The sequence below is a fragment of the Ochotona princeps genome, chromosome 8 (genome assembly GCF_030435755.1).
Source record: "Ochotona princeps isolate mOchPri1 chromosome 8, mOchPri1.hap1, whole genome shotgun sequence".
Classification (NCBI taxonomy): Eukaryota; Metazoa; Chordata; class Mammalia; order Lagomorpha; family Ochotonidae; genus Ochotona; species Ochotona princeps.
Window position 1 is genome coordinate 47,643,112 of NC_080839.1, and position 26,552 is coordinate 47,669,663.

General features: G+C 42.1%; 2 protein-coding genes across 4 annotated transcripts in view; one reads left to right on the forward strand and one right to left on the reverse strand.

Moving 5' to 3' along the window:
* The window catches only part of PIGF (phosphatidylinositol glycan anchor biosynthesis class F), a 34,514-nt gene extending 15,356 nt beyond the window's left edge, over positions 1-19,158 (forward strand). The window contains exons 6-7 of one of the 3 annotated variants that reach the window (XM_058667988.1): positions 8,127-8,238; positions 18,834-19,158. In XM_058667988.1, coding sequence (XP_058523971.1) covers positions 8,127-8,238; positions 18,834-18,947 — 226 coding nt within the window. In that variant the 3' untranslated portion in view covers positions 18,948-19,158. Of the gene's footprint in view, positions 1-8,126; positions 8,243-18,833 lie in introns of all 3 variants that reach the window. The other 2 variants (XM_004582785.3, XM_058667989.1) reach the window with 2 other exon arrangements.
* RHOQ (ras homolog family member Q) overlaps positions 16,274-26,552 on the reverse strand; it is a 37,416-nt gene continuing 27,137 nt past the window's right edge. Inside the window, exons 3-5 of the mRNA XM_004582786.2 lie at positions 22,814-22,978; positions 22,476-22,571; positions 16,274-19,528 (exon numbers count right to left, since the gene is read on the reverse strand). Of these exons, the coding sequence (XP_004582843.1) occupies positions 19,373-19,528; positions 22,476-22,571; positions 22,814-22,978 (417 nt within the window). The 3' untranslated portion in view covers positions 16,274-19,372. The remainder of the gene's footprint in view (positions 19,529-22,475; positions 22,572-22,813; positions 22,979-26,552) is intronic.

A 26,552-nucleotide genomic window follows, 5' to 3' on the forward strand; every position in this document is an offset into this window, starting at 1 on the left:
CTGCTATCCTATTAGGAACATCTTTACCTGTGTGGCTGTGTTACAGTTCCCTGCAGCTGCATGCTATTCTTGGTGTATCTTGAAGTGTGCGTCCACAAAGCTTCAGCTTACCTTGCTTGAATAGTCAGGAAACTGATGATGTTGCCGAACAAGGCTGGGCAAGCAGGACATAGGTATTTATGCTTATGGCGAGAAAGGTTGGGGTTGCCATGTTCATTTGATCTGATCATGAGGGCTGAGATGAATATCAAGCAATTTGTGATTATTGTAAATATCCCATGTACCATGATCTGTTGAATTTCCTATGGAACATTAGCAAATTTTGTGATTATAATGTTACGAGCATCTTTGTTTCATAGAAATGTTTATATTTGTACCAAGGATTTCTATAACCTGTAATATACTTTTATATATAAGACTACTGTAGGAAGTTGAAGAACTGAATGGAAAGATAAATTCATTTTAAGGTGTGAAAATTTTGGAACCCATGCAAATGAGAGTGTTTTCAAGAAGTTCACAGAAAGCTCATGAGAAATCATGCATGAATCTCAAGACTTTTTTGCAGCAAAAATGAACTTGTTTTTTAATTCCTCTTTTCACAGACTTTGAGGTACCCTTGTGTGTTCCTATCAGAGACTGCTGGCTTCCTGACTGCCCATCAGGGCTATTTGCTTTTTAATCAATCTCCTGAGGCTCTTGCCTTCAGGGGCTGTGCCAGGGGGCACTCTGCGCCCTGCAGTCTCCTCATCTGATACCTAATCGAGTGCACAAACTGTGGGGACTGCATTTTAAAGATGCAATTTGTGGGACCATAGCTTACTAAATTTCAGTGGGCACTGCTGATTAAATCTCAGAGTTAGCAGTTCCCCTGCCCCAGCCTTCAGTCTTTCCCTCTGCCTCCTGTTGCAGTAAACTGGATAGAAAATAATGTGCAGTCTTCAAAAAGCAGCTTTGAAACAGGAAAGGTTGGGGCCAACTGAGCTCACCAGACATCTTCAAAGATAACTCGCTCATCCTGTTTGAGCAAACAGCCTCAGCACCCTGGCCATGTGAGTGGTGAGGAATATGAAGAGAAGTGGCCCTAAAACTCACTAGTGGAGAAGAAAAATGGGAGAACATGCCACACCAGGAACCAAACAGTAACCACACAGATGACCACAGCAAAGTGTTATCCAGAGCACATGGACTTCCCCCAATTCCAGCTTCCTGCTGGTGCATCTCTTGGCCTTGGGAGGCATCAGTGATGGCTTCAATATTGTAAAAGAGAGGCCTGGGTGTAGCTTGGGCCTTTCTGGCCTTGGCCCTGTTTAGCTGTGGCTGCTGTGGCTGCTGTGGCTGTGGGGTTCCGGAGAGTGGATCAGCAGGTAGAAGTTAACCTTGTCTCTCTGCATCTCAAATAAATATGTTAGTGAAGATCCTGCATTCAGCAAAGTAAGAGCAAAGACGAGATAATGAAGTAAGTTGAGGAATTACAGAATTAGCAAAACTATACAACTAATGAAATAAAATAATGGCCACACTGTTAAAGAAACATCAAGAAACAGAGACAGGTATAAGTCAGAAAATCAAGTTTTAGCATGTGTGAAGGTTTGAACCAGCCAAAAAGAATGGGGAAAGGATTTATGTTGTGCTGCAGCGCGGCTCCCTGCAATACCAGAATCCATGTGCCTGCAGTTAAGAGTCCTGCCTGTTCCACTTCAGATCCAGTTCCCTGCTAATGACCTGGAGAAGTAGACATGCTCTAAGTACCTGGGCTCCTGCCATCCAGGCGGGAGACTCAATCCCCAGGCTCCTGCCCGTATGGGGAATGAGCCAGTGGATGGAAGATCTCTGTCTCTCCCTCTTTCAAACAAATAGGTAGATCTTAAAAATAACAACAAAAAATGAGTTGGGAGGGTAATGGGAAGAACAAAGCAGTTAAAGAAGATGGGATAAATGCAGAGAAGAGACAAAGGAAATTCAAACGGAAGACTAGTTAGTTCCCTGAAAATGCAAACAAGCAAATACCTCAAAGATGCACTTGAGCTGGGTGCTTTTTCACAGATGCTTAGGCTGCCACTTGGGACACCGCGTTCCTACCAAGAGTGCCCGAGATAGAGTCCAGCTTCCTACTAATGTGCCACAACTGTAATAGCTCGAGTACCTGGGTTCCTGCTCCCCATGCAGGAGACCAGGCTGACTTGTTGGTGTCTGGCTTGGGCTTGGCTCAGCCCCGGCTGTTGTGGGCATTTGCAAAGTAAGCCTACAGATGAAAGATACCTTCCTGCCACCACAGTGTCCCTGTCTCCATCTCTTTGCCTTTCCAACATAAAAATAAATTAGTAATTTTTTAAAAAGAGACAAACTAGAAGTTATTTTCTTCAAATGAAGGAATTGTTCAAATTTGCATATTAAATAAGTTCACTATATCAAGAAGATAACTGAATGAATAGGGTTGCAGAACAAACAGAATATACATGGAGTAAGGGAGAGGTAGAAAACATGTTAATTGTATCCCTCCAAATCCCCAGTTATTCCGACTGTGTCTGGGTGCTTAGCCTGTTAGGTGTGGCCCCTTTGGGGAATCAGGGTGACATGAAATCCTGTATGGGGTTCGCCTCTTCTCCAGTTTGACCCAGCATCCTGGCAGCCAGGTTTATGCCATCCATGTAGGACATCAATACATTTCATTCTGGGGGAACTTAACAGGTGCTGGCTCGCGGGAGTCCTCTCGGGAAGGGCAGGGGCCCATGCAGCCACTGGTGCTGTGCGGCCCACAGTTTGAATCATTGTATTGAATGCCCAGTGAACACCCAGTCAGCAGCTTTGTGTTTCACTTTGTTCTAATTTTTAATAGCTATATTGAGCTGTAACTGCATATCATAAAGTTCACCCATGTGAAGTGTTTAACTCGTTGGTTTTTAGTAGACATTTGTGCAGCCATACCAGAATCTAGTTCAGGGATGTTTCATCATACCGAAACCATGAAACTTGCCTTTGCAGCCATCCCCCGTTCTTACCATTCTCTCTCATCCACAGCTCAGGCGGCCACAACTGTGCTTTCTCTTTCTAGGTTTGCCCATTCTAGACATTTCCCATGTGTCATTTTAAACAGAAGAGAAAATCACCAGACATTTACAGACTGCCTCAAATGAAATCCAGAAATGAGAACAACAGAAAGGAGACTGTAGACATAAAGGCAACACAGATTAAAACAGAACTTTAAATAAATCACTTTTTTTATATCTATAAAATTTGAAGAGGAGGCAATCAAAAGAAATATTAAGAGAACAAGAAAGCTCTTGGGAAATGAAAGTACTATAAAAATTGAACAGAAGTAGAGACAGAGTTGGAAAAGATGCTTTAGGTCAACAAACAGGCAGATAGGGAAAGTGAATTAAAAACTAAGCTGCCGCAGAGAGTAGTTCAGAACGGTAGTCCAGCAAGAGTGAGGAAAAAGATTCTTAGAAGATTTTAGGCAGACTTGAACCTCAGTAAGGTAATTATCATCATGAGCCCAGTAAAGCTATTTTCCATGTACCTGTGTGACGAGTGTTCACGGAGCTCGGGGACAGGGCGGGCATTGTGGTATAGTGGGTGAGGTCACCACTTGGGCCCCCCTCCTTGCATAGCCCAGTGTCTGGTTTGAGTTCTGGGCTGCTCTGCTTCTGAACCAACTTGCTGCTAATGGATCCTGCAGATGATATTCCAAGTATTGGGTTCCTTTCCTGGCTCCTTGCTTCATTGCAGGGGTTGGGGGGTGGGGGGCTGCCCAACCTCTCTGTTACAGTCCGCAGTCTGTGGTAGGTCTCTCTTTGCCTCTCAGCTAAATTCATTTTAAATAATTAAATAAAGGGGGCAGTGAGAAAAAAAAAAGAAAACCAGAAGGAGGGCATGTTGGAATCCAGGAAATAGAACTGAGAGGCAAAAGGAATTTACAGGATGGTTGTGTAGGGCCCTGCCAAGATTACAGCAGTGCATCAGGCCCAGAGAGCAGCCAGCTCAGGGTGGCTGGAGGCCGGTGAGGTGCCTACAGAAAGCATTTAAACCTACTGGGAAGGTTGATTAAAAATGGTTTAGTGGCAGTAACATTAGCAGATGGTATGTGAAGGGATAGGAAGCAAGGCAGGGTTGTTTGTTTTTAATGCATATGAAAGGCGGAGATAGAGACAGACAGAAATCTACATTTGCTGGTTCACTCCCCAAAAGGCCACAATGACTGAGACTGGGCCAGGCTGAAGCCAGGAGATGGGAACTCCTAGGTCTCCCAAATGGATGCAGGGACCCAAACACCTGAGCTGTCTTCCACTGCTTTCCTAGGTTTCATTAACAGGGAGCAGAACTGAAGGTGGAGCAGTTGGGACCTGAACTGGGGCTGTGGTGTGAGAAACAGGTATGCAAGTGACTTAACTTGCTGCACCAGGATACTGCCTTCAGGGCAGTTCTTAACATCCAAGGGAAACTGAAAATTGTGATAACTATGAGAATAATTGTGAACTGCAGGGCTCACTGTGATGAATAGTTTCATGGTCATTATAAAGTAGATCTGTTTATTTGACCAGTGGAAGAGGCAGTACTGGTGAAAAGGGGGTCGTGAGTTGGAAGAAAGGCGGAGGCTTGTGGGTGCTGGGCCTTCTCCCATAGTAGAGCACATAAGGTAACTAAGTCTTGAAAAAACTCTACTTAAATTTGAAGGCAATAAAACCATGAGAAAAAGAGGTTGGAGATGTCTTTCAGGAGCGGAGAAGGACACAGAAGACAACTACTGGTTTCATTATTTGTGCTCTTGGTCAAATTGTGGTTCTTGATTTTAAAGATAGCATCTTATTTTGAAACATTGTTTTGTAGTTTTAAAAAGACATCTACAGAGTTTCTGTTTTAACTAGGTTTCTTTTTGCACATTTATTATATGGAGGATCATAGTGTATCCACCCTTGGATACACTAAACAAAATAGAGACAACTTCTTGGAATAACATAAGATAGCCACAAATGTGCAATAACAGGAAATATATTGAAGACCTAGATCTTGCTCTTTATCCCAAGGAACATGGAGTTTAGAAATTATACACACACAAATATACATTATATATAGTTTTGTCTTTTCCTTTTTTTTTTTTCTTGGAAAGGCAGATTTTACAGTGAGAGAAGAGACAGAGAGATGGATCTTTCATCCACTGATTCACTCTCCAATTGGCCACAGTGATTGGAGCTCAGCCAATCCCAAACCATGTGGGTGCAGAGGCCCAAGGACTTAAGCCATCCTCTACTTCTTTCCCAGACCATAAGCGAGGAGGTGGATCAGAAGTGGCGCAACTGGGACACTAACTGGCACCCATTTGGGCTGTTGGCTTAGCTACTACTACCTGCTGTGCCGGCCCCAGGAGCTAGATAATTTCTAAAGTTAGATAATGCATATGAATCCTTTCGAAACAATTTAATCATTTTACTGCCTTGATTAAAAAAAAAAAAAAAACTTTTATGGCTCCTTTAGTTTGATGTTCAAGACTTTTATAAAATCCTAATGCTTAATCGGCCACAGTGAGATACTATGATGAAAAAAGGAATGACTGTAATCTAAAAAGTACTGGCAAGTGTTAGGAGGATGTAGAAAAGTTGGAGCCCTCATAGGTTGCTAGTGAAAATGTAAAATGGTCCAGTCACCTTGGAGAGCAGTCTGGCGGGTCCTTGAGTTGTTAAGCATCGAGTTAACCATGTGACCAAGTGGTTCCACTCCTTGGCTGTAATCTCAAGAGGAATGAAACTGCATGTCCACACAGCAACGTGTATATGAATGTCCACGCCATCTTTATTCATAGCAGCCAGAAAGCTGAAACAAGCCAAATGGCCATCTGCTGCCAGATAACTAAAATATGGAATGTTCGTCCATGGGAGCCAAGAAGAGAAATGAGGCGTTGATGGGGGCAATAACTTGATGGAGCTTGGGCTTGATACGTTGAATGAGAAACAAAAGCAGTTCCCAATTACTGCCTGCTAGATGAGTCCATTGGTATGAAATTTCCATAAGACAAATCCACAGAGACAGAGAAAGTATGGTTTTCTGGACCTAGGGAAGGAGTTGGGGATAGGGTGAGGAAGAAATAGCAAGTCACTGCTAATGGTTAGAAGTTTCCTTTGGAGTGTTGTGAGGGTTGCACAACTCTAAATAATATGAAACTTTGAGTTGTATACTTTGAGTGAATTGGATAGTTGCAAGAAGATTTTCTCAGGTAAGTTTTAACACAGTAAAGCTGATGTTTTAGACATCCTACCTTTAACCCTCTTTTCCAGCCTTATGGTCTCAGTTTTACCCAGGTTCTCTTAGCTGCCGTGTCACCTTTAATGCAGCTCTCCATCCCCCATCTGGTACTACTAGTTTCTTTCAAAGCCTGCTGAATGCCGTCCTCTGCCACAAAGCAAAAAGGTGAACTTGAACAGAGAGCGTAAACTCCGCTCTTCCCCCACCCACACGGTCTCTCCAGGGACGACACTCTACACTACAACACAGAGGAACTCTGTATTAAGTGGTGCCTGGTGAGCGTTCGCAGTTGTGAATAGTCAGTCACCCTGGAAAATCCCCAAAATTGCCTGAGCAGAGCAGTTCTCTTTGTATGTTCAGCTTAGCCAGTTTTTCTCCCTCCAAGATGAGAGCAGGTCTCTTCTGTGAATCCTACTTGAAGAAACTGACTTGCATAGATAGTTTATAAATTTAAAAAGAATAGGAAAATCCAGCAAACACTACCCTTTTTGGCTATCTTGGCTCAAACCTCCTGTCTCCTCTGTTTACCATAGAAACAAACGAGGGCTCTGATGTTTGTGCAGGGGAGGGCATGAGATGGGCAGCTGATAGCAGGATTGGTTTATCAACTACAGCATCATTTGGAACTTATTTTAAATCAGTGTACTTTTTGTGTGCAGTAGTTCCCTATTTCTAATGAAAGGAAGCATCCAACAAAGCAAACAAATGTTTTCTGGCTAGAACGTGCCACTTTTCATTAACTTCACAGTAATTCCACTTTGCATCTTCAAGCAGTCGAATGCTAGGATCCCACTCACTGTGTTGGGGGTGGGGGGAGGTTACTGTACTGCACCCAGCCTCTTCTTACATATGACTGCATGCAAAGGACAGGCTAAAGCCAAAAGCTGCTGAAAGAATGACAGATTTAGGTCTCTTCACCTTTGCACTCTTGGATTCATTTATTGTTTTAAAGATTTTTTTATTTGAAAGACAGAATTAGATCTTGTGTCCACTCATTCACTTCCTAAGTAGCAAGAGCCAGCAACAGGAAATTTCATCTGAGTCTCCCTTGTGAGTGGGTGACAGGCACCCAAGTACTTGGACATTTTCTGCTGCTTTCCCAAGCTCATTACCTAGCAAGGAGCTGTATTGGAAATGAGGCAGCTGAGACTCAAAACCAGCACTCAAATGGGATGCCAGTGTTTGAGGCAAAGGCTTAACCAGTAGCGCACAACACCAGCCCTGGATGTGTGTTTTTAGTATGTGGGTGTGGAATGTAAAATCACTGAGTCTTTTGGAATCTTTTGTTGTTCTCTACCCCTTCCTGGCGTCATCCAATTGGTTGTTCTAAGTGAAATGTGTCATAAAAAGGAATAGTTGAGTAAGTGAGTACTATTGAATAAATGAGTGAAATATTGTTGTAGCTGTTAACAAAGAAAAACAGAATCAAAATTGTGTTTATAATGTGATGCCCTGGAGTTTGTTTGGAAGGATATGTACATACGCACATTGCACTTATGCAAATAGGAATATATCCTTCAAAAATGAGCCTGTTTATTTGTACATGCATCAAATATTGTTGTAAGGACATGTAACAGTTTGGTAACAGCAGCTACCTCTCAGGAAGGAAACCAGGAGTTGATGATAGGAGTGGGCAGAAGACTCAGTTGTCACTGCAAGTACTTTTGCCTGTTGTTTGATTCGTATAGAACATGTGTATCGTGGAGGTAAATTTATATTTTCTCAAGAAGAGTTAATTGTTAATAGTTCTTGGTAAATTGCCATCTGTCAGTTGGAATGGCCGTTGTAACTGAACAGAAAACATATGTTCACTTGTGTTATTACTTGTTTAATCGACAGCAGTTAAGCTACCCAAGCACACCACTGATGATTTATATATTTGTGTTTTACAGAGTTTCATCCATTTGGGAGAATAGTCTGCAAATCACTACAATTTCTAGTTGTATGGGGGCGTGGCTTGGAGCATTTCCTATTCCCCTGGACTGGGAAAGACCATGGCAGGTTGGTCTCAGTTACTTAAAGTGACAATGTACCTGTTTGCACAATGATAGTAAAGCTGTTCTGTGTTTGATTGTTCTGATTTCCTCTGTTGTATTTGAGGCCACTTCCTTGGGACTTGTCCCAGTGCCACAGCATCTAGGTTGTCTTGTTTCTACTACTTGCATTATTTTTCCTACCCGTACACAGAAATAAACAAGCTTATCTTGTGAATATCTGTTAGAGGTTATTAGGGTGTAATTTGCAGAAATTCCCCAACTTTTATGTTCACTGTCATTTTGTCTTAGGTTTATATTTTCTTGACTTGATTGATGATCAAATTGAATGTTGATCTTGAAATGTTACTGTAATAAACACCAGTGTACTTAGCATCTTTGAACCTATAGCTTTCTAATTGTTTTCTAAGGGTGATCTTTTCCTGATCACATCAAAAAGTTTATAGAAAATGGAATCAGAAGGTAAGCTTATTTTGGTGCAAAAACTTTTGAAATCTATGCATTAACTTGTATATTTTCCATGAACTTTTAAAAGACCCTTGGTAGGTTTATGTTTTTAAAATTTTAAGGACTATCAATAGTTATAAAGAAGAAAATAAGAACTAGTTTTTTAGGAAACCCTTATTTGTGTTCTGATAGTTTTTGCAGCTCCATCTCTCCCTCTGTGTGTATAACTAATCAATGTTATTTATAATTACTTTTTTTCTCCTTTGATGACAGTGTAAACATATATGTAATATTTAATTATTGGATAAATTGCTATCCCAATTTTATAAATGATATTTAGATTAGTTCCAATTTTATTTTGGTAATTATGCTTACTGCCATCCTTAAATCTACATTTTGGCACACCTGTCCAGTTTTCTCCTTAGGGTGAAGAGTGGTTGATTAAATCTTTAATACACACCTCGCTTGCCAACTTTGGGATCTGGGTTGTGTACCTTTCTTTGCTTGCACTTGGATCTTGTGTTTCCGAACAGTCAAATTATCCCTTCCTGTTCAGCAAGTCTGGTGGGTTCACCTTTCTTTCACTATGTTAAGAGAGACCCATAACCACAACCTATGATTTGCTCATTGACATTTCAATTTTAGTTTGTATACAGGACCGGCTGCTGTATACCTTAAAATGGCTATAAGGTACCATTCAGCTGTCTCATGTCTATTTCATTTTAGTATTTGTTGTGTTGAAGTATAATTTTACTGATCTTGGCAGATTTTAGGATAATCTAGACTGGCTTGTAACTCTAACAAGACATTTGTCAACAATTAAGGTGCAGAACATTTTTTTGGGGGGGGGGTGTGTGCAGGAAAGTCCCCAACACCACGGTGAAGAGTGACTAATCTTCGTGTCCCACCCAGCGAGGCATGAGCAAATCCATGCCAGCTCTTTCCTGTCAGATTCCAAGCTCTACTTTTTGTTGTTTGTCTATTTATTTTAGTTTTTTTTAGTTTGTATGATTGTTTGTTTGCTATGAGGGGGTTTCGGAGCGATCCTGACGGTCATTGCAAGGGAGGGTGGGGGTCCAGAGGTGGAGCCAGGCTCGGACCAGAGAAAGCTCTCCTCCCTGGTCCCGAAGGACGTTTATTGTTCTTCTGTTTCTGCGGACCGCTCAGGGCTTCTGGTTGTCTTTCCGATGACGTTGGTTTCTGCACGGTAGTGTTTGGACTTCTTCCATCCCCAGCGGAAGCTCCGGTTGGGGGTGGGTGACCTTTTTGTTTTTTTTTAACATACTGGTTACGCAAAACCATGTCAATTCCATAATGTTACAAATTGCTGTTAATGTTATATTGGGACTCTTAATTGACTGTGATGATATTCTACCAGCTCTAACTTTGGACCAGAAATGGTCTCCCCAAGAAACTGTTCAACCCATCTGGACAATAAGTAGCTGGACTCTATGTTTGGTATATGTTTGCAAGGAAAGAATCTTGATTGAATTTGAACTGTAATACTGCACCAAGGTGGAGGAATCCACCAGGGGGGAGGGGCGTGGGGAGGGGTGGGGGATTCCCAGAGCCTATGAAACTGTCACATAATGCATAATAATTAATAAAAAAAAAGTCAAAAAAAAAAAAAAAAAGAGAGACCCATAGAGGTCTGGGATGTGCAGTGTCGCTGGTATCTTTCTCAAAGTTGAGTGCTGTCGAAGGGTTTCCATTTTGTTTCCCCCATGGTCACTGGGAGACTTGGGTTCATCTGTAGTCCAGTGGACGTAATGGGGGACAGCACCTGTGCTGAGCCTCTTCAGCAGAGTGCCAGTGATTTGTAATCAAGAGGGCACTCGAGGCCTGAAGAGCATACCTGGACATTTGTTTTACATGGTTAGGGATCACTACTTTCCAATTATGCAGTTAAATCTCAAGACAGGTTATTGACAAATAAAGGACATCAGCCTGATGGATTTGGTGAGCTCGTGTATAATTAGGTTATCAGTGTATATACAGATGGTACATTTCACAGTGTAGAAGTTTGGTATCTTAGATGTATCTCAGTCTTCTGTTTCCAAGTCTATACAGGAGCAGAAACTGAAGCATGGGAATAAGTGTGCCATGAAAAATGTGGGTGTAGGCTTGCTTAGAAAATAGGTGTTAATTATTTACAAATCAATTGTCCACTTTTGTTCAGACCTTTAGCTATTGATTCATTTTTCTACCCAATGTTTATTTACAGTCAAGATGAGCTGTAACCAAATCAATATTAGCTTTTAAAATTAATATGAAGTTTCACTTGAATTACTTTCTTCAGCTAGCTGATGTAAATATGTAACAAATGTTGGTCTCATTAAGAATGTTTCATTCTATTGGAATAATGCTGGCTGTGTAATCATCTTAACTGTTGGGTTGTTTTTAAGAGTATTGCAAGTTAATGACCCACTTGTTCACTATAATCTGTTTTAATTACGATACACACTGTTGAGGGAATGATGGAATTGGTGTACAATTAAACATCTTTTATTCATCTTGTGCTCATCTGTCAGTCTTTTAGCAGATACATACTAATCAACTGAGAAATGAGGAGGCTTCATTCTTTTCCCTCAGCTTTTGTTTTTAGTAAACTAGGTTGCTGTTTTTTATGTTAGTAACCCTCACTGCAGAGAACCAGTGCTCAGTGTGGTCCTGACGGTGACAAACTCTACCAGAGAAAAAGCAAGATGAGAGAATATAGCATTTCTGAGACGTGAAGATAATGCCAGAGCCAAATTTAATGAGAAAATAGTACTTTATAAGCCTTTTTATCTAAAATATAACATGTATTTTAAAAGGCTTTTAGTTCTCTGTGCTTCCTGAGCTAATACATACTGGTTTTTGGTAAGGCAAGCATTTCTGGATTGTGGCCTGGTTTTATTTATAGTCTAGTCAAAGAAACTAGAGTGTGTGGTTAGCAGTTACACTTTCTTTAAGGACACACAGTATCCCCAACAACTGTTACATGTTTTTATTTCATTTTCTCTACGTTAAAGTAAGACCTGACTATATAGTGTCCCAACGGCCAAGCAAAAGATTGTTTAGGATGAGAGCTCAATAATGAGAAATGAGAAATTCAATAATGAAAATACAATTGAACATTTTTGTATTTTAAAAGGTGCTTTTTCATTGAATGATGGAGAAGGCCCACTGAAATATATTTTCTCAGTGGTAAAGTTTCTCTTTAGTATGATTTTAGATTATTCTAAGTAATGACCAGTGCTGAGAGACACGAGGTGTCTGTGCGGTTGGGGGAAGCTTTTCTCTGTAGCATTTGGTTCTACCTGTCTATTATTAGACATCTCTGTGGTTGACTTAAAATATTTTAAAATCTTTTTGTTTCTCTGCATTAAAAATTTCAGTAAGATAATAAACTTTAGGATTTCTCATAATCCAGGTAGCCATCTTTACTTCTACAGAACCCTTAAAGTTACTGGTAAAATAAACCCTGGGACCACAGAAGACCTTTGTACATTAAAACATGAATCTATCTGCTCTCAGTAGCTGACCAACATATACAAGCCATGTACAAAGCGTATAGTACACATAAGCATAACAGGAGTTGAATTCTGGTAGCAGTAATTTAGATTCAGATTGTTATGTATTTTATAATAAGATTTAATATGCTTTAAATATTTTGTAGAAAAAGTTAGCTATGAGCTTTTCACCTGGAAAGTATTCTTTCCTTTATCAAAACACAAGCTAGTATTTCATGTTACAAAAGGAAAAAAAAGTGAGGCGAGCAGTTGAGAAATATTGTTGGTTATTCTGTGCAAAGGAAATTGACCATGAGGTTTTAAACTCACATGTTTTATTAATAGGTACTCAGATAACATGATGATGTAGAGCTCTGGCAGAAGATGGCTGGGTGCCCATCCCAGCTCTGCCCGGTGCTCATGGAGGAGTCAGTAACAAGATCCGTGTAAAATACTGAGCTCAGGACCTGCCGCTTGGTTTCTGTGGGCGCGTGTGCTCTGCAGAGGTCACTGAGTGACTGTGTTCCAGCACCCCTGCCCCACATGCAGCTTACCTCAGTTGGGTTCTCCTGTGTGTTGTCTCCATGTGTTTTATTCTTCGTGCCCACCAGATCTTCAGGGAGCAACGATGGTTCCTTTGTTGATTTCTCGTGAATTGTTTTACCAATTCAGGGTATTTGAATTTCACATAATGTACAATCCTGTCTGACATCTGAGATGACAATACCAAGTGTAACATTTGTAGATCGCTGTGTCACCCATGGGGTTTGGCACTGTCCCATGGGCAGCTGCTAAATGCTGACCACTGTGGTGCAGGGTTTCGTTCCCATTCTCACATCCTAGAAAGTCAAAGTGTGGGAGGGGAGGAGTACACATCTTGCTCAAAACTACCTGGCTGGTCAGATTTAGGACTCCAACCACAGCCCTGCTGCAACATGGTCCTCCTCATTGCCAGAAACTGAAAATAGCTTTTGGTTTTTCAAGATGGTAGTAGCTTAGGCATAATCCAAGTGGTTATTATACAGCTTTTCTTTGTCTTATTTTGTCCTTTAAATGTCATCACCACCATCGTATGCCTGTATTTCAGGCCACAGTTTAATATATCTGTGGTCAGTGTATTTTGCGCCTAAAAAACCCACATATGTGTTTGGATTTCAGTGTCACTACTTCTAAAATGAATTGGACCAGATAATTAGGTCTCAAGATACTTATTTCTTACGGTTAAAAATCAGAATAAATTTAATAATAATAATTTGTTACAGACAAGTCCGTTTGAAACTTTTGAATTGTAAACGCTTGATATTATTTTTGAAAAAAAATTTTGTTAAATATTTATTTGTATTCCCATATATCAGATGAGGCATTGTCATATTTAAATTTTTCCCTCCAATTTTACCAGAATAAAAATGTAATATTTGTCAAACATACATATTCCTTAAATCATTGATGGCAAATAATGTGTTTGTATTGAATTTGACATCATAGGATTATAACTAAATGAATCCTTGCCAATGGGGATAGGAGGAATAAAAGATTATAGATTTGGCTGATTGAGAAATTGTGTGTTTTTAGGTTAATTAGTATTTCTGCTTCCCAAAGGGATTATTACTGATTTATATTCAAAAGAAATATTAATTTATATTCATATGATTTATGTTTCCAGGAAGAGGGGTGTGCCTAATCCTTTTTTTTTTTTTAAAGATTTTATTGTTATTGGAAAGCCAGATATACAGAGAGGAGGAGAGACAGAGAGAAAGATCTTCCATCCGATGTTTCACTCCCCAAGTGAGCCGCAACGGGCCGGTGCGCGCCAATCCGATGCCGGGACCAGGAACCTCTTCCGGGTCTCCCACGCGGGTGCAGGGTCCCAAAGCTTTGGGCCGTCCTCGACTGCTTTCCCAGGCCACAAGCAGGGAGCTGGATGGGAAGTGGAGCTGCCAGGATTAGAACCGGCGCCCATATGGGATCCCGGGGCTTTCAAGGCGAGGACTTTAGCTGCTAGGTGTGTGCTAGGGTGTGCCTAATCCTTAAGGGACAGGCCTGGCCTGACGGCTGTAGATTCCAAAGCTGCTCATGATAGTAAGCACGTTGCTCATGCTGTGCCAGTAGGACTGACACGTGAAGGGAGAATGCCAGCCACATGAACCTGACTGCATGCACTGGGCCCGGCACCAGTTAGTGAGACCCGGAGAAGCATTCTGCCTGGGAGACCCGTGCGTAACACTCCTGAGCTCTGTGTTCTGGCCTTAGAGAGGAGGAGTAAACCACGCATTCACAGCCAGAAAACTGAGTAGATTGCATCTGCACATATGCGAGGGGACTTCAGGAAGTTCATGCACAAATGGAATTCAAAGATGTTTATTTTGGCACAGAATTCTTTTAAATCCATGCAGATTTTTCACAGTCCACATTTTTCATGAACTTTTTCAAGACCCCTGTTTCCCAACACCATTATTTTAAGAGAATAGTGGCCTTTTTTGGCTTCAGGGATAGAAAATATATCACAGAGTCAAGAGGGAAGACAGTAGTAATTCTCTCCAAACAGGATGCCGCCCTCTCTGGTTTTAGAAGTTTCTTTTTCATAATAATTTTCACATTTGTACCCATTTGTGTTGTTATATTTTTTATGAAACATAGGTTATTCTTTATATTGGATGTTTTTTTTTTTTTTTTTGAAAACCATTGGGCTTTTTAAAAACTGAATGACAAGGTTCTCATTTTGGTGGCAAACATTTGTGAATGACTTCCTTTCCCTGAATGTCTGTTCAAACTTTGTCCTTACCAAACAGAATTTGGAGAAATATTTATGGCAGTGCAGCTGAGTGGTGTGTTTGAAGCCACATATATTTTTAAATACTATTTGTGGCTTGAAGAATACTGAATAGAAAAATCTCTATATGTAAGACATGGAAAATTTTAAGATCAAATTTTAATGTACTCTGGTTAATTCATTTAAAAGGCAGATCTCCTAGCCACTAATTCACTCTTCAGCTGTCCATTTGCTGCACAGATTGGGTCAGACTGAAGCTGTGAACTAGGCACCCAGTGTATGTCTCTCAATGGGTAGCAGAAACCCAAGTATTTGAGCCACCACCTGCTGCCTCCCAGGGGTGTGAATTAGCAGGAGAATGGAGCTGGGACAGAACCCAGGCACAACTTCATAGGAGTTTTATTGCCATAGTGCAGTTTTTACATCTTTGAAGCAATAAGAAAGTTGAAAATTGCTCAACCAGTGATTATTATTAGTCAGTCTCCCTAGTGTTCTTCATTGAGCTGCTACTTTTGCTATTTTTTTTAACTTTGGTCTACAAAAAGCAGGACTATTCACAAGGGACAGTGGTTAAGCTGCCACATGGCATGCTTGCGACCCATTTTGGAGTGCCTGGTTTTGTCATTTCCGATCCAACTTCATGCTAATGAGCACCCTTGGAGGCAGCAGGTGAGGGCTCAGGTACCTGGGTTCCTGCCACCCACACAGGAGGCAAAGGTTGAATGCTGAGCTGCTGGCTTTGGCCTGGCCTAGTCCTGATTCTAGCATTTGGGTAGTGAACCAGTAGATTGAAGATGCCTCTTTCTAAAAAAAATCTCTTTCAAAATATCTTTGTTACAATTAAGGATTGCCTATATCAGGAAAGTCAAGAGAATATTCTATCAAGTACAAAGATTTGTCCATCATTAGCAAACAATCTTAAAAATCAGTCAGTTCTGATCCAAAGGCATGGACTTTTGGGATTTATATAACATAGAATATCAAGGATGTCAAACATTTACCACTCATTAGACAAAAATGTTTTAATACATTGCTTTCAGTTCTGGCAGCCGGTTGGAAGTAAAATAGGGCGGTTTAAGTGTGAAAGTATGTGTGAGAACAAAGAGCCATGCTGAAATGACAGTGATGCAGACAACATCCAGTAGTCCGCACTGGAAACCAGCTGAATTCCCCTGGCACTTGGGCAGTGAGCTTGCCAAGGGGGTGCAGATAGTCATTCTAGGCCAATGACAAGCAGAGACACAGAGGAGAAAGGAGGAAAGAATATTCTTTCAAATGTTTCAATAAGGTGCTAAATACAAACTAAGAAATTCAGTGGTATACATAGGAAGTAAACTACACAGATTATTTTATTTGTAACCCCCGGGTTAAGGAGGGACACTGTTAAAGTATCAGTCACTTAAAAAGCAACAACCAATAAACCAGTACTTAATATATTATTGAAAACTAATACCTAAAAGTCAATTGGAAGCAGTATATGGTCAATTAACTAAGATAATTCATAACAAAAACCATCAGTTCAAGCTCTGCTTATTGGAAACATGGTAATCCAACACAAACTAACCTGAAATGTAGCTGTAGAGATAGAATAAGTGTAGAGCTTAGCAAAGTATTAAGATTTCAGGGAGCCCTGAAAATTGTTTAAGGGCTGTACATCTCAAGTACAAAACTGATTAGCTGCAAATTTGCATACATGACCTTATTTGAAGCAATGCATTTGCATTCACTAGCAAAGTTCATGTCAATAAGAGATTTTAGAAATATTTTATTTCCCACAGTTCACTAATTTAAAATAGCCATTCTAGTGGTTAGCTTGAATTTCTCTTAAAGCCTAAGCCTTTAGTGAAGACATGCTTCTAAAAATAAGGCAATTTTTCTACAATCTGCTTATGAAGAAAAAAAAATCTTTGGTTTTTAGGTGAAGTGGTCAGAAGGATTTTTGCAAAGCTGAAATAGCAAGGAGCCAAAGCAATCAAAATGTTCTTAATAAGCAATGGGAAACTCCAAACCCCATCAAGGTCAGTAGAGTACCTAAGGCACCGCAGGTTCGGATGATACAATCACCTTGCAGAGTTCTGATCGTCTCAACAGATGATTTTTACCACCCTGAGAACGTGAGACCAAAAGGTCAACGTCCAACAGTGATTACTGTGAATAGAAAGCAGAAAATCCTAAGACCGAGTTCTGTCTCCCACTTGTAAAAGTTGAGGAAACAGGCCGAGCCAAGAAACAGAGGTGACACCAGTTTGAACCTTCAGCTTCCTAATCAGTTTCTTTTAGAGTAAGACAGATAGATTTTAACTTTCATCAGCTAGTCAACCAAGTATAGAGGGTTTCAGAGATGTGAATTTGGAAGAAGAAAAAAAATTCCATCAAATTCCCAAAGACAAGTTGGAAATGTATAATATTTTACTGTCTTAATTCCTTTATAGCATGTGTTGTACAACTTAGCTAATACGGCAATTGATTTATATATATATTTTTTTCCAATTCTATCTAAAAATATTAGACCAAAAGTAAATGAGAAAGTTACATATAAGATTCCATTTGAGCACATGTAAGGCCATGATCCTGAATGGGAACCACCACATTTTGTGAGAAGACATCAAAAGTTCAGTTCGGAGAGAAAGTTCCCGACAAGTTATCCTGCAGACTCTGTCCACTCTTCACTGGGGAAGATGACGCTTGTGTTTTTAAAAATCTCTACAAAGCTCACACATGACAAGACAGTACAGGGGTTTGTGACTGATAGGAGCACTTAAGGCTGTCATTTTCAAGTATAAAAGTTTAGTGTTCCATTACCCAATCTGTGCAAGAGACATAACTCTAAGCTCAAGTCAGGAGAATTATCAGAAGCCCACCAAAGACATAAAAAATAAATGGTGATTTAGGCAACAGCAGGTTGAAATGTAGGAAAGGCTGGAAAAGAAAGCTTATGGATTAGATTATGCTTTTCTAAGCTGCACTGTGCAGCTCAGACAAAGTGTGGCCGACACTGTTGTCTTTTACACAGCATTTGGAGTAAGGCAGAGCTGTACAGCAGAACAAACGGGCAGCTGATCAGGTGAAAGGACTGGTGATTAAGATGGTTCACTCCTACACACTTCTGTGGCCTGGTCCCCCATAGATCAGAGAAGGCTCCAGTCTAACCATATTCATCTCCAACTGTGCTTCTAAGCAGAGCCTTTTTACCAAGTGATTAACACGCACTGTTGTGGATGGAATGAACGAACACTATTTACTTCTACCTTGATGTCACATTGTAAAATGTAATGTGGCTGGAGGAAACTGGATGTTTGGAAGCTGGTACTGTGTACAGTCTGGGCGCTGTGATAATGAGCTATAGGCTATAGCTACTAATTCCAGTACTGCATCTGAAAGGTGGCATCAGTTTCACAGAAGCAGCTGCTCTGCTGGAAATTCCACAAGCGTGCTTGAATTCTACATCCTTCCTCCTTAGCAATATTCGCATATGTCTTGGTCTGGTCAGCATACACATTTCTCATTTCATTTCATGTACACAGCCAATATGAAATTCCTTTTTTTTTTTTTTAATCACCAACTAACTCAGAAAGCTAAATTGAGTCCAGTATTATGGCAAAGTCTGACCCAAAATTTTAATTTGTAATTTTAGCCTGTGTCTCATGCAATTTGGGGAGCAAACTAAACCTACAATTCCTGGAAGCCTGGATACAATTGAATGCACATCAACTAAAATGCATACAGTGTTTTCGTGTTCATAATAAATGCAAGTATGACCTTGTTACACTTTTGGCATTAAGAAAGCACAGTAAGCCTTAATATAGAAATATTTAGATTACACTTGTAACTTGTGCTCAAGGAATAATAAAGACATTTGTTCTTTCTGAGTCTCACACATTCTTTCTGCAGGTATGGCCCATCTCCTGTACGCTTGGAGCAACCTTTGGCTACGTGGCTGGCCTCATCATTTCACCACTCTGGATATACTGGAATAGAAAGCGACTTACATACAAGAACAATTAACAGGAGCCAAGGGGGAAAGATGCTTCTTTTGTGCAGATTCCATAGGGCTGTGCAGAAATGTCCATGGGCAGAGCCGAGCAGTTCATTTACAGCACTGTTTTTTTTTTTTTTTTTTAACGTAGTTCACAACATGATTGTGATTGTAGCTTTTTAAACTATGAAACCCCTGAGAGATTGTATCTTCTAGTTGAAATAAAGTATTTATAATAGATTGTGGCTTCAGATGCTGTTTGCTGCTGCTTCTTGGACCTTTGAGGAAAATTTTTCTTAAACTTTGTAGAATTCTGAGTACAGGCGCTCTCTCTCTTTTTTCCCCCTTTCAAGTTTGAAGCTGCTTCCTTATCTGTGAAAGGTCTGGGTACAGCTGCGGCATTGCACACACATTCTCCAAAGTGGACAGTCTCCTTGGCCATGGCAGGCAAAGCTCACGTGATCAAGCAACAGTTTATACATCGTGATCCTATTCTTTTTTTTACTGTGTGTTTCTTTGGAGTTAAAATGGCTATGATAGCCTCATCGAAAACAGTCTTCAATCCCTTCTGGGTTAAAGCGGAACATTCCACATAGCAGCATGCTCCTATCTGCGAAGGAGATAGAAGGAACAGATATTTAAAATCTGCTATATAGTTGGTATAGGATATAAACACATCATAAGCAAAATTATGAAATACATCTATACAGAACAAGTGAATGAGGGCTAGCTGACTGTGTGTGGCCCTGCCTACTTCCCAAAAACAGGCTGATTCATTCATCACTTACAGGGTCCTTGCTACATGTGGAGCACTCTTTAGGTGCTGGGGGCCTGTCAGTGAACCAAACAAAAGGGTAGTTAACTGCTAGGGTTCTCCCAGGAGGAAGCTATTGAGCAGCTGGAGGGACCTATGAGGGAGGAGAAGCCAAGAGAGGGGATGCTGGGGGCAGAGGTACTGGGAAAGGGGTGAGTGATGAATGGAATGGAAATCTGGCAGTTGGCTTCAGGGAGGGCCTGGACCTTCACCTCTACTGAGGGGACACCTCCTGGCCCACTGTGTTAACACACCAGGGAACCATCACACCCCTCGCCTCCTGCAGCTTGCTGCACTGCAGAGAGAGTTAAGCCTCAGCCAGGGAGTCCGGCTGAGGGCAGATGGGCAGGAGCACACAAGAAGGGGGTCGGAGTGCAGGAGTCAGTGCTCCGAGGCCGTAGCACAGCAACACCTTGATCTAGCCTGCTTCCCAGGACCCACTCCAGCTGCTGTTCCCATGGCTGCTTGCCATGCACAGTCAGGTGATGGAGTGACCCAAGCCAGACTTGGAATAGAACAGGGGAATATGGCAAGAAGGAATCAACTGGATTCTGAGTGTAGTCTGAGGGTAGAGCAGCATGTTTTGCCCAAGTACAAGACCCTGGGTGATTTTGAAAAGTTGGACCTGAGCAGCTGGGAGGATGGGCTTGGGATGGGAGAAAGGACTAAAAATTCTGTCTTAAATATGTTCATGAGCTTCTCAGCCACGCAGGTGAATCTGTAAGCGAACAGCTGGATAACATGTCCAGAGTGTGGGCAAGAGGTCCAGGCTGGACACAACGTTGGGAACTTCAGCCTCAACACTGTCCAAAGCCACACAACTACTGGAGGCTCCCTATGTCTTGACCTGGAAACGTGGTTACATTGACAGAACTATTGGGTTGAATGGGAGCCTGAGGTGGAAGGATTTTGTATGTTGTCCAGGTTCGTTTTATTCAACAAAACACAGTGGTGATAATTCATTTCTCATCTGTTGTCAATTTGATAGATGGAAATTTGGACTTCCATTTGATTACTTAAACAAGTTTGAGTATATGCCCTACCTAGGGCAAACTGTAGTTTTTATTGTTTGGGTGAAATTCCCATTAACATCAGCTGCCCATTTTTCTATTGAGGTTACAGCTTTTTTTCTTCTGGTTAATTCCTGTGTGAGGGATTCCTGTATACTAAGGATGCTTAGCCCTTTTTTTCACTATGCACATGAACTCGGTTTATGTGCCTTCTAGTTTTACTCCTGCGATGGGGATTTGATGTGATAGAAAATTTTTATGAAGGTAAACCATCACTATCTCATTTATGACTTTCACCTTTAAGACATTTAGAAATTCTCTCCTTACAGTTACAAAACTGAGTATGTGGAATTCCTAAAGCAACAGTGGAACCATTGACACCTGCTTTAGGAAAAACTGTCCTCCAAAAAGCTTTCTTCCTGTCTTCAGCCTCCTATGAGTATGTTTTAAAAGCCTTTTTAGATTCTGTTTCCACAAAAGCCCCCTATTAACATCACAACACTTGGAAAAAGTAGAATCCAATGATGTTAGGGCCAATGGAGAAAACAGTGAAGCTAGCTCAGGGGTGAGGGAGGTTGTGAATGAAGATACCGCATCTATCACCATATGTACTTGTTGAGAATCCTTATATTTCCAATCTTCCATTCATAAGGTGATTGGAGAAAATTTCAACGTATTTCTTTCCAAACAGCCGTAATTTTCTGTCTTTAACTACAAATTAAGTGTCGTCCTCTGGCATGCTTCTGCCTGGCACAGTGAGTCAACTAAAGAAGCTGATTTGGCACACTACAAATATGTACATAACATGAGTACCACATCAGTACCTGTTTCTGTCGTGTCATTCTATGCAAAGGCATTTCAGGAACAGATGGAAGACAGAATTAAAAGCTGAGTTTACTTTGGTGCAAAAAGCATTTTGAGGGACCGGTGCTGTGGCTCAGGGCATAAAGCTGCCACCTGTGACAGCAGCATCCCATCTGGGTGCCAGTTTGAGTTCTGGCTGCTCCACTTTCCTACCAATGCAGCTGGGGAAGCAGCAGAAGACGACCCAAGTGCTTGGGCCCCTGCACCCACGTAGGAGACCCGGAAGAAGCTCCCAGCTTTGGACAGGCCCTGTTCCAGTTGATGTGGCCGTTTGGGGGTGTGAACCAGCAGGTGGAACACCTCTCCGTCCTCTCTCAATTTTGCCTCTCAAATAATAAATGAATAAGTCTTTTAAAAAATATTCTGAAATCCATGCATATGAGATGGTCAAAAAGTTCATGAAAATACAGTTTATGAAAAAAACTATGCATAGATTAAAAAATATTTTGAACAAAATAAACTTATACTTTTATTCCATTTTTCCACAGAATTGTGAAAAGATCTTTGTATGTAATTTTTGAAGGAAATACTGTAGGCGCTGTAAGATGTAACAGCCTCGGTCCTGGTGTGCCCTGGTGTGGGGTTCTGGACTGAACTCCATGAGCTGTCAGGCCTGGGGCACATCACCAGATGTCACCTGGTCACCTGGTCACCTCCAGATTTATTCATCTCTGACAGTGGGGGACATAGTTAGGCTCTCCTTCTGAGTCAGTGCAAGGACTCAGTGAGGCCAGTTCATCAAGCACTCAGTAGAGGGTCTGCATGGCATACACGAGCAACAGTAATTTCTGTTACTTTATGCGTATTTTGATACACTTTTGTGAAAGACTTCTTTTATGCTTATTTTTAAACCCTGTAAACATCCATACCTCTTTTGCTAGCTTCTGTCCTTGTTCCACACAAATGGGTTTTTCTTTCATATCATTCAGTCTTGCTAAAGTTTTCGGATCATCTCGGAGATCAATCTACAAAAGATCAATCATATTCCATAACATTATCCTCCCCAAAATTCAACAAAATACTTAAGTTTTAGAGCTACTATGTTAATTGAATTCTTTGGGCACTATGCTTTCCAGAAATAGGATTAAACTCAGTCACTTGTGAGATCGAATGCTTAGATCATTTGCTAGCCTTGGGAGTTTGTCTGATGGCAACCACCCCTGCCCCGAACAACAGGCCATAATACTTGGATAAAACCCACACATACCTGAGTTCCTATTAGCAAAAAGGGTACATTTGGTGCATATTCCTTAAGCTCCGGCACCCACTCTTCTTTGACATTTTGAAATGAGGCTGGATTTACCACGGAGAAGCATATGAGGAAGACATCAGTCATTGGATATGATAAAGGCCTTAGACGATCATAGTCTTCCTAAGGAAGAGAAACAAAGCTCAAAGCTCATGGTTTCCCTGTCGGTGTCTGTAACTTACCAGTCAGCTGTACATCAGGTTCAACGTTCCACTTCAGCACCTGCTCTGCCATCGTAACCCACAGCACCCCACGTACATTCGTGGTGACTCCACGTGTCTGTCACTTTTGAGGGTCCAGTCACCAGCAGGGTAAAAATAGGTCGGTATGGTTAACAATAACAATGGGAACTCAGAGACAGCACCTTGTGGTTCTTCACGCTACTGCCAGAAGCTGTGTATTACAACAAAAAACAGATAGTCACTGCTTTCCCTGCGGCCAGTGCTGGCATGCTCTTTCACGGGGCTCTTACTTAATCCCCTTACAGCTGTGTGACGTACGCATCCTTTACTCCTGCCTCTGTTTCAGTAAACTGAGGCACAAAAAGTTACACCACACGTGGAAGGAGGCGCAGCTCTCCAGGGAAGGAGCTGGGATCCAAACTCTTGACCCTACAGCTTTGTATCACACTCCTCATTTATTACTTTTCTTGAGTATGTGCCGGTGGGAGTTTAAAGATAGAAACATTAAGGGCAAGCCCATCCCTGTGTTCCTCCCTGATGTCCCTCACCTTGGCCAATGTTTTCCTCACAGCTGTTCTCCAGGAACCTGTGTATCTACACCATACAAACGCACGTCTGAACCCTAGGAGGCCCGCTCTGCCCCGTTCATTTCTCTGCAAATCCAGGTAGGGTCCCAGGAGTGCCACACCTTCCTGGCTTTGTGGCTCCCTCCAACCACAGAGGAGAAACACCTGGGATGAAGAAGTGAGGTTTTTTGAATGGCATCAAAACACAGAAATGCAACCGAGGCCCTGCAAGGGCAGGATCATTCTTGGATGAACAGGAGAGCAGGGAGCACCCCTGAGACGCTAATTAGTCACTGTGGAACCCCAGAGCCTTCAGACTACTTAAAATGGAATAAAGACTTTTTTAAGAATACCAAATTTGCAATGTTAATAAAAAAATTTCCCTCATTAGGGAAAGAAACTGCATGCCCTTTCTCTAAGGGGATATGACAAGAAAGAGAGAGAAACTGAATCTAAGGTTTTCTAGGATCATTTAACCATCTACATCCAAATATCCAGAATGCATACCTGCTTCGCAGAACCCCTCCACAACCAGCCCAGCTTTGCTCTGCAACTGGCCGGTGGGCAGAAAGGCAGCCAATTTGACCCAGGACCTACCGACCCCTGTTCCTAGATACTTGTTAAACTGTTGATTTGGCTAGGATAATTCTGTAACTCCTGAGAAAGAAAGTAACTTGCTAACAAGGTGTATACTCCTTGGGAAAAGATTTCCAAATCAAACTCCTTCTAGCAACTGGCAGTTACTTCATAGATAAGACCTTTCTGCTTGCATGTAGGCTGAGTTACTGAAATCTAAAAGTACATAAAAATTTTAGAAAATGAGTTATTCCCTGTAAACACTGTGCCCGGCATCGCATAAGACTGTTTATATCCTGGATGAACGCAGGGTGAGAAGTTGGAATTTGGGAACAAGCAAATGGGAGCAAGAACTTGCTCTCAGCTTGAGCTGTGTAACAGGGAGCACCTACTCCAGCTTTGAGGTGACCACATTCCCAGCCAATTCTCCAGAGCCCTCCTAATCAATAAGCCAGTTCTATCTGCACTCTAATGGAAAAGGAGACGTTGAAACTTATCTTCCGCGTCACTGGAACTTTCTGAAGAGCATAGAAGAGCCCGTTAATGGCAAGGATCAAATGGCAAACCCGTAGGCAACAGGCTGGCTTGCTAGGCTGCCTGGCGAACACGTCAGCGTCTTGCCATCTGGTTAAGGACCACAGGTGTGGGTTTCTAAACACCTGTTCTGGTGGTCCTGTCCACATCACTGTCAATGTGCTTGCTCGGGGAAGATGACCGCCTCAGCCCTTGGAACACATCACTCTTGTCACTTGACGAGAATCCACAGGTGATAGGAGAACAGAGAGGTACATTCAAGCAAACCCTAGACCGAACTACAACACACAATCTTGGCACATGCCTGCCATCCCAAGCCCCCAGTGTGTCCTGCCAATGGACGCCCACCAGCCAGAGCCACCTGAGCATGTCCCACTGCAGATGCCCACCAGCCGAGCCCCTTGTATATATCCTGCCATGGACATCAACCAGTCAGAGCCGCCTGTGTCCCACTGCAGATGCCCACCAGCTGAGCCCCCTGAGCATGTCCTTCTGGGACAGCAGTGTCCAGGAGCCTCTGCTTTGGCTCTCACCCTCTTCGTGTGGACCTGCCACCTGGGTGATCTCTGTGTTACTTCTTACAGATTCCCATCTGCCCAGCTAGCTCAGTTGGTAGAGCACGAGACTCTTAAAACACCCCAAACCTGGATTTTATAGGAAACCAAGGGCACCGGGAAGGGCCACCTGGGAGTAGCAGCAGGGCTCCATGAAGAGTGCTGTGGGGTGCACAGGCACCTGTAAGGGAAGATCTCTCATTGCACTTGCTGAGGCCTGGGGGTGAGGTGGGAAGTGCAGACAGGTGTTAGGTCTCTGTGCACAGCAGGCGCATAGGAAGGCAGTCAAGGTGCGTGTGACTATCGTTGTTAGTGAGAAGGTTGGGAAATACCCACGGTGATGATTAGGGGACGTTAAAGGAAAGCCTATCGGATGAGACATTTGAATTGAGCCTCAGAAAACAGAGAACTCTAACACTGGTCATCACTGTGGCCCAGGGTAAAGCCATGTGCCCTGGACCCTCAGCTTCTCTGTCTGCCAAATGGGAGGTCATTGCCAAAGGCTTTGTAGATCATATACCACTCTCATGGGCCTGGACTTGACCCTGGATTAGTTACTTCCCAAAACCTACAAGTGCTTTTCTCCCTAACAACTAAGCATCAGGAAAAGTGGAGCCACAGCGAATTCTTCCAAAGGTGAGTGCCTCAGCCTTCCCAAGCCTGGAACAGCTCCTGACCACTGAAAGAAATAACATGAAACCAGTGACAACAGAGCTGGTGCTAACAGCTGGCAGCTTTGTGGGGTAGGTTGCAGTGCCTGTCACCTCCCCACATGGTGGTCATCTCCCTTAGAAGCCCCAAACTGACACCAGCATATCCCTGGAAGCATGCCCAGCACCACACAGCACCAGCATCCATGGCTGGACACTGGCTTCAGCAGGTGGCAAGCTTGACCAGAGTGGCTGACCAAACCTCTTGTCCTTTTTGTTGCTTACTTGCCACATCTGGGTCCATCTCATATTTCAGTATGTGAAATGGAAACACTATGTCTCATCACCTTAAAAACAACTGGTTTTTCAAGGTAACTGAGTTGCAACCCAAGTGGGGACACTGTGATAAGTTTACTACAAAATCTTCCAGGGGTTGAGTGAATTTGCCAACCACCTCTGCCATTGTCCCTACTGTGGACTGAAGAAAATTTGGTGAAGATAAAATATTTTAAAAAGAGCTGTGTGAGGCGAACGTGATAACCACTACACTGTGGAAACGGATATTCACTACGGAAACGGACGGTGCTGGACTCTGTACTAGCAAACTCACGTAAGAATCAGGCCTGGAATCAACT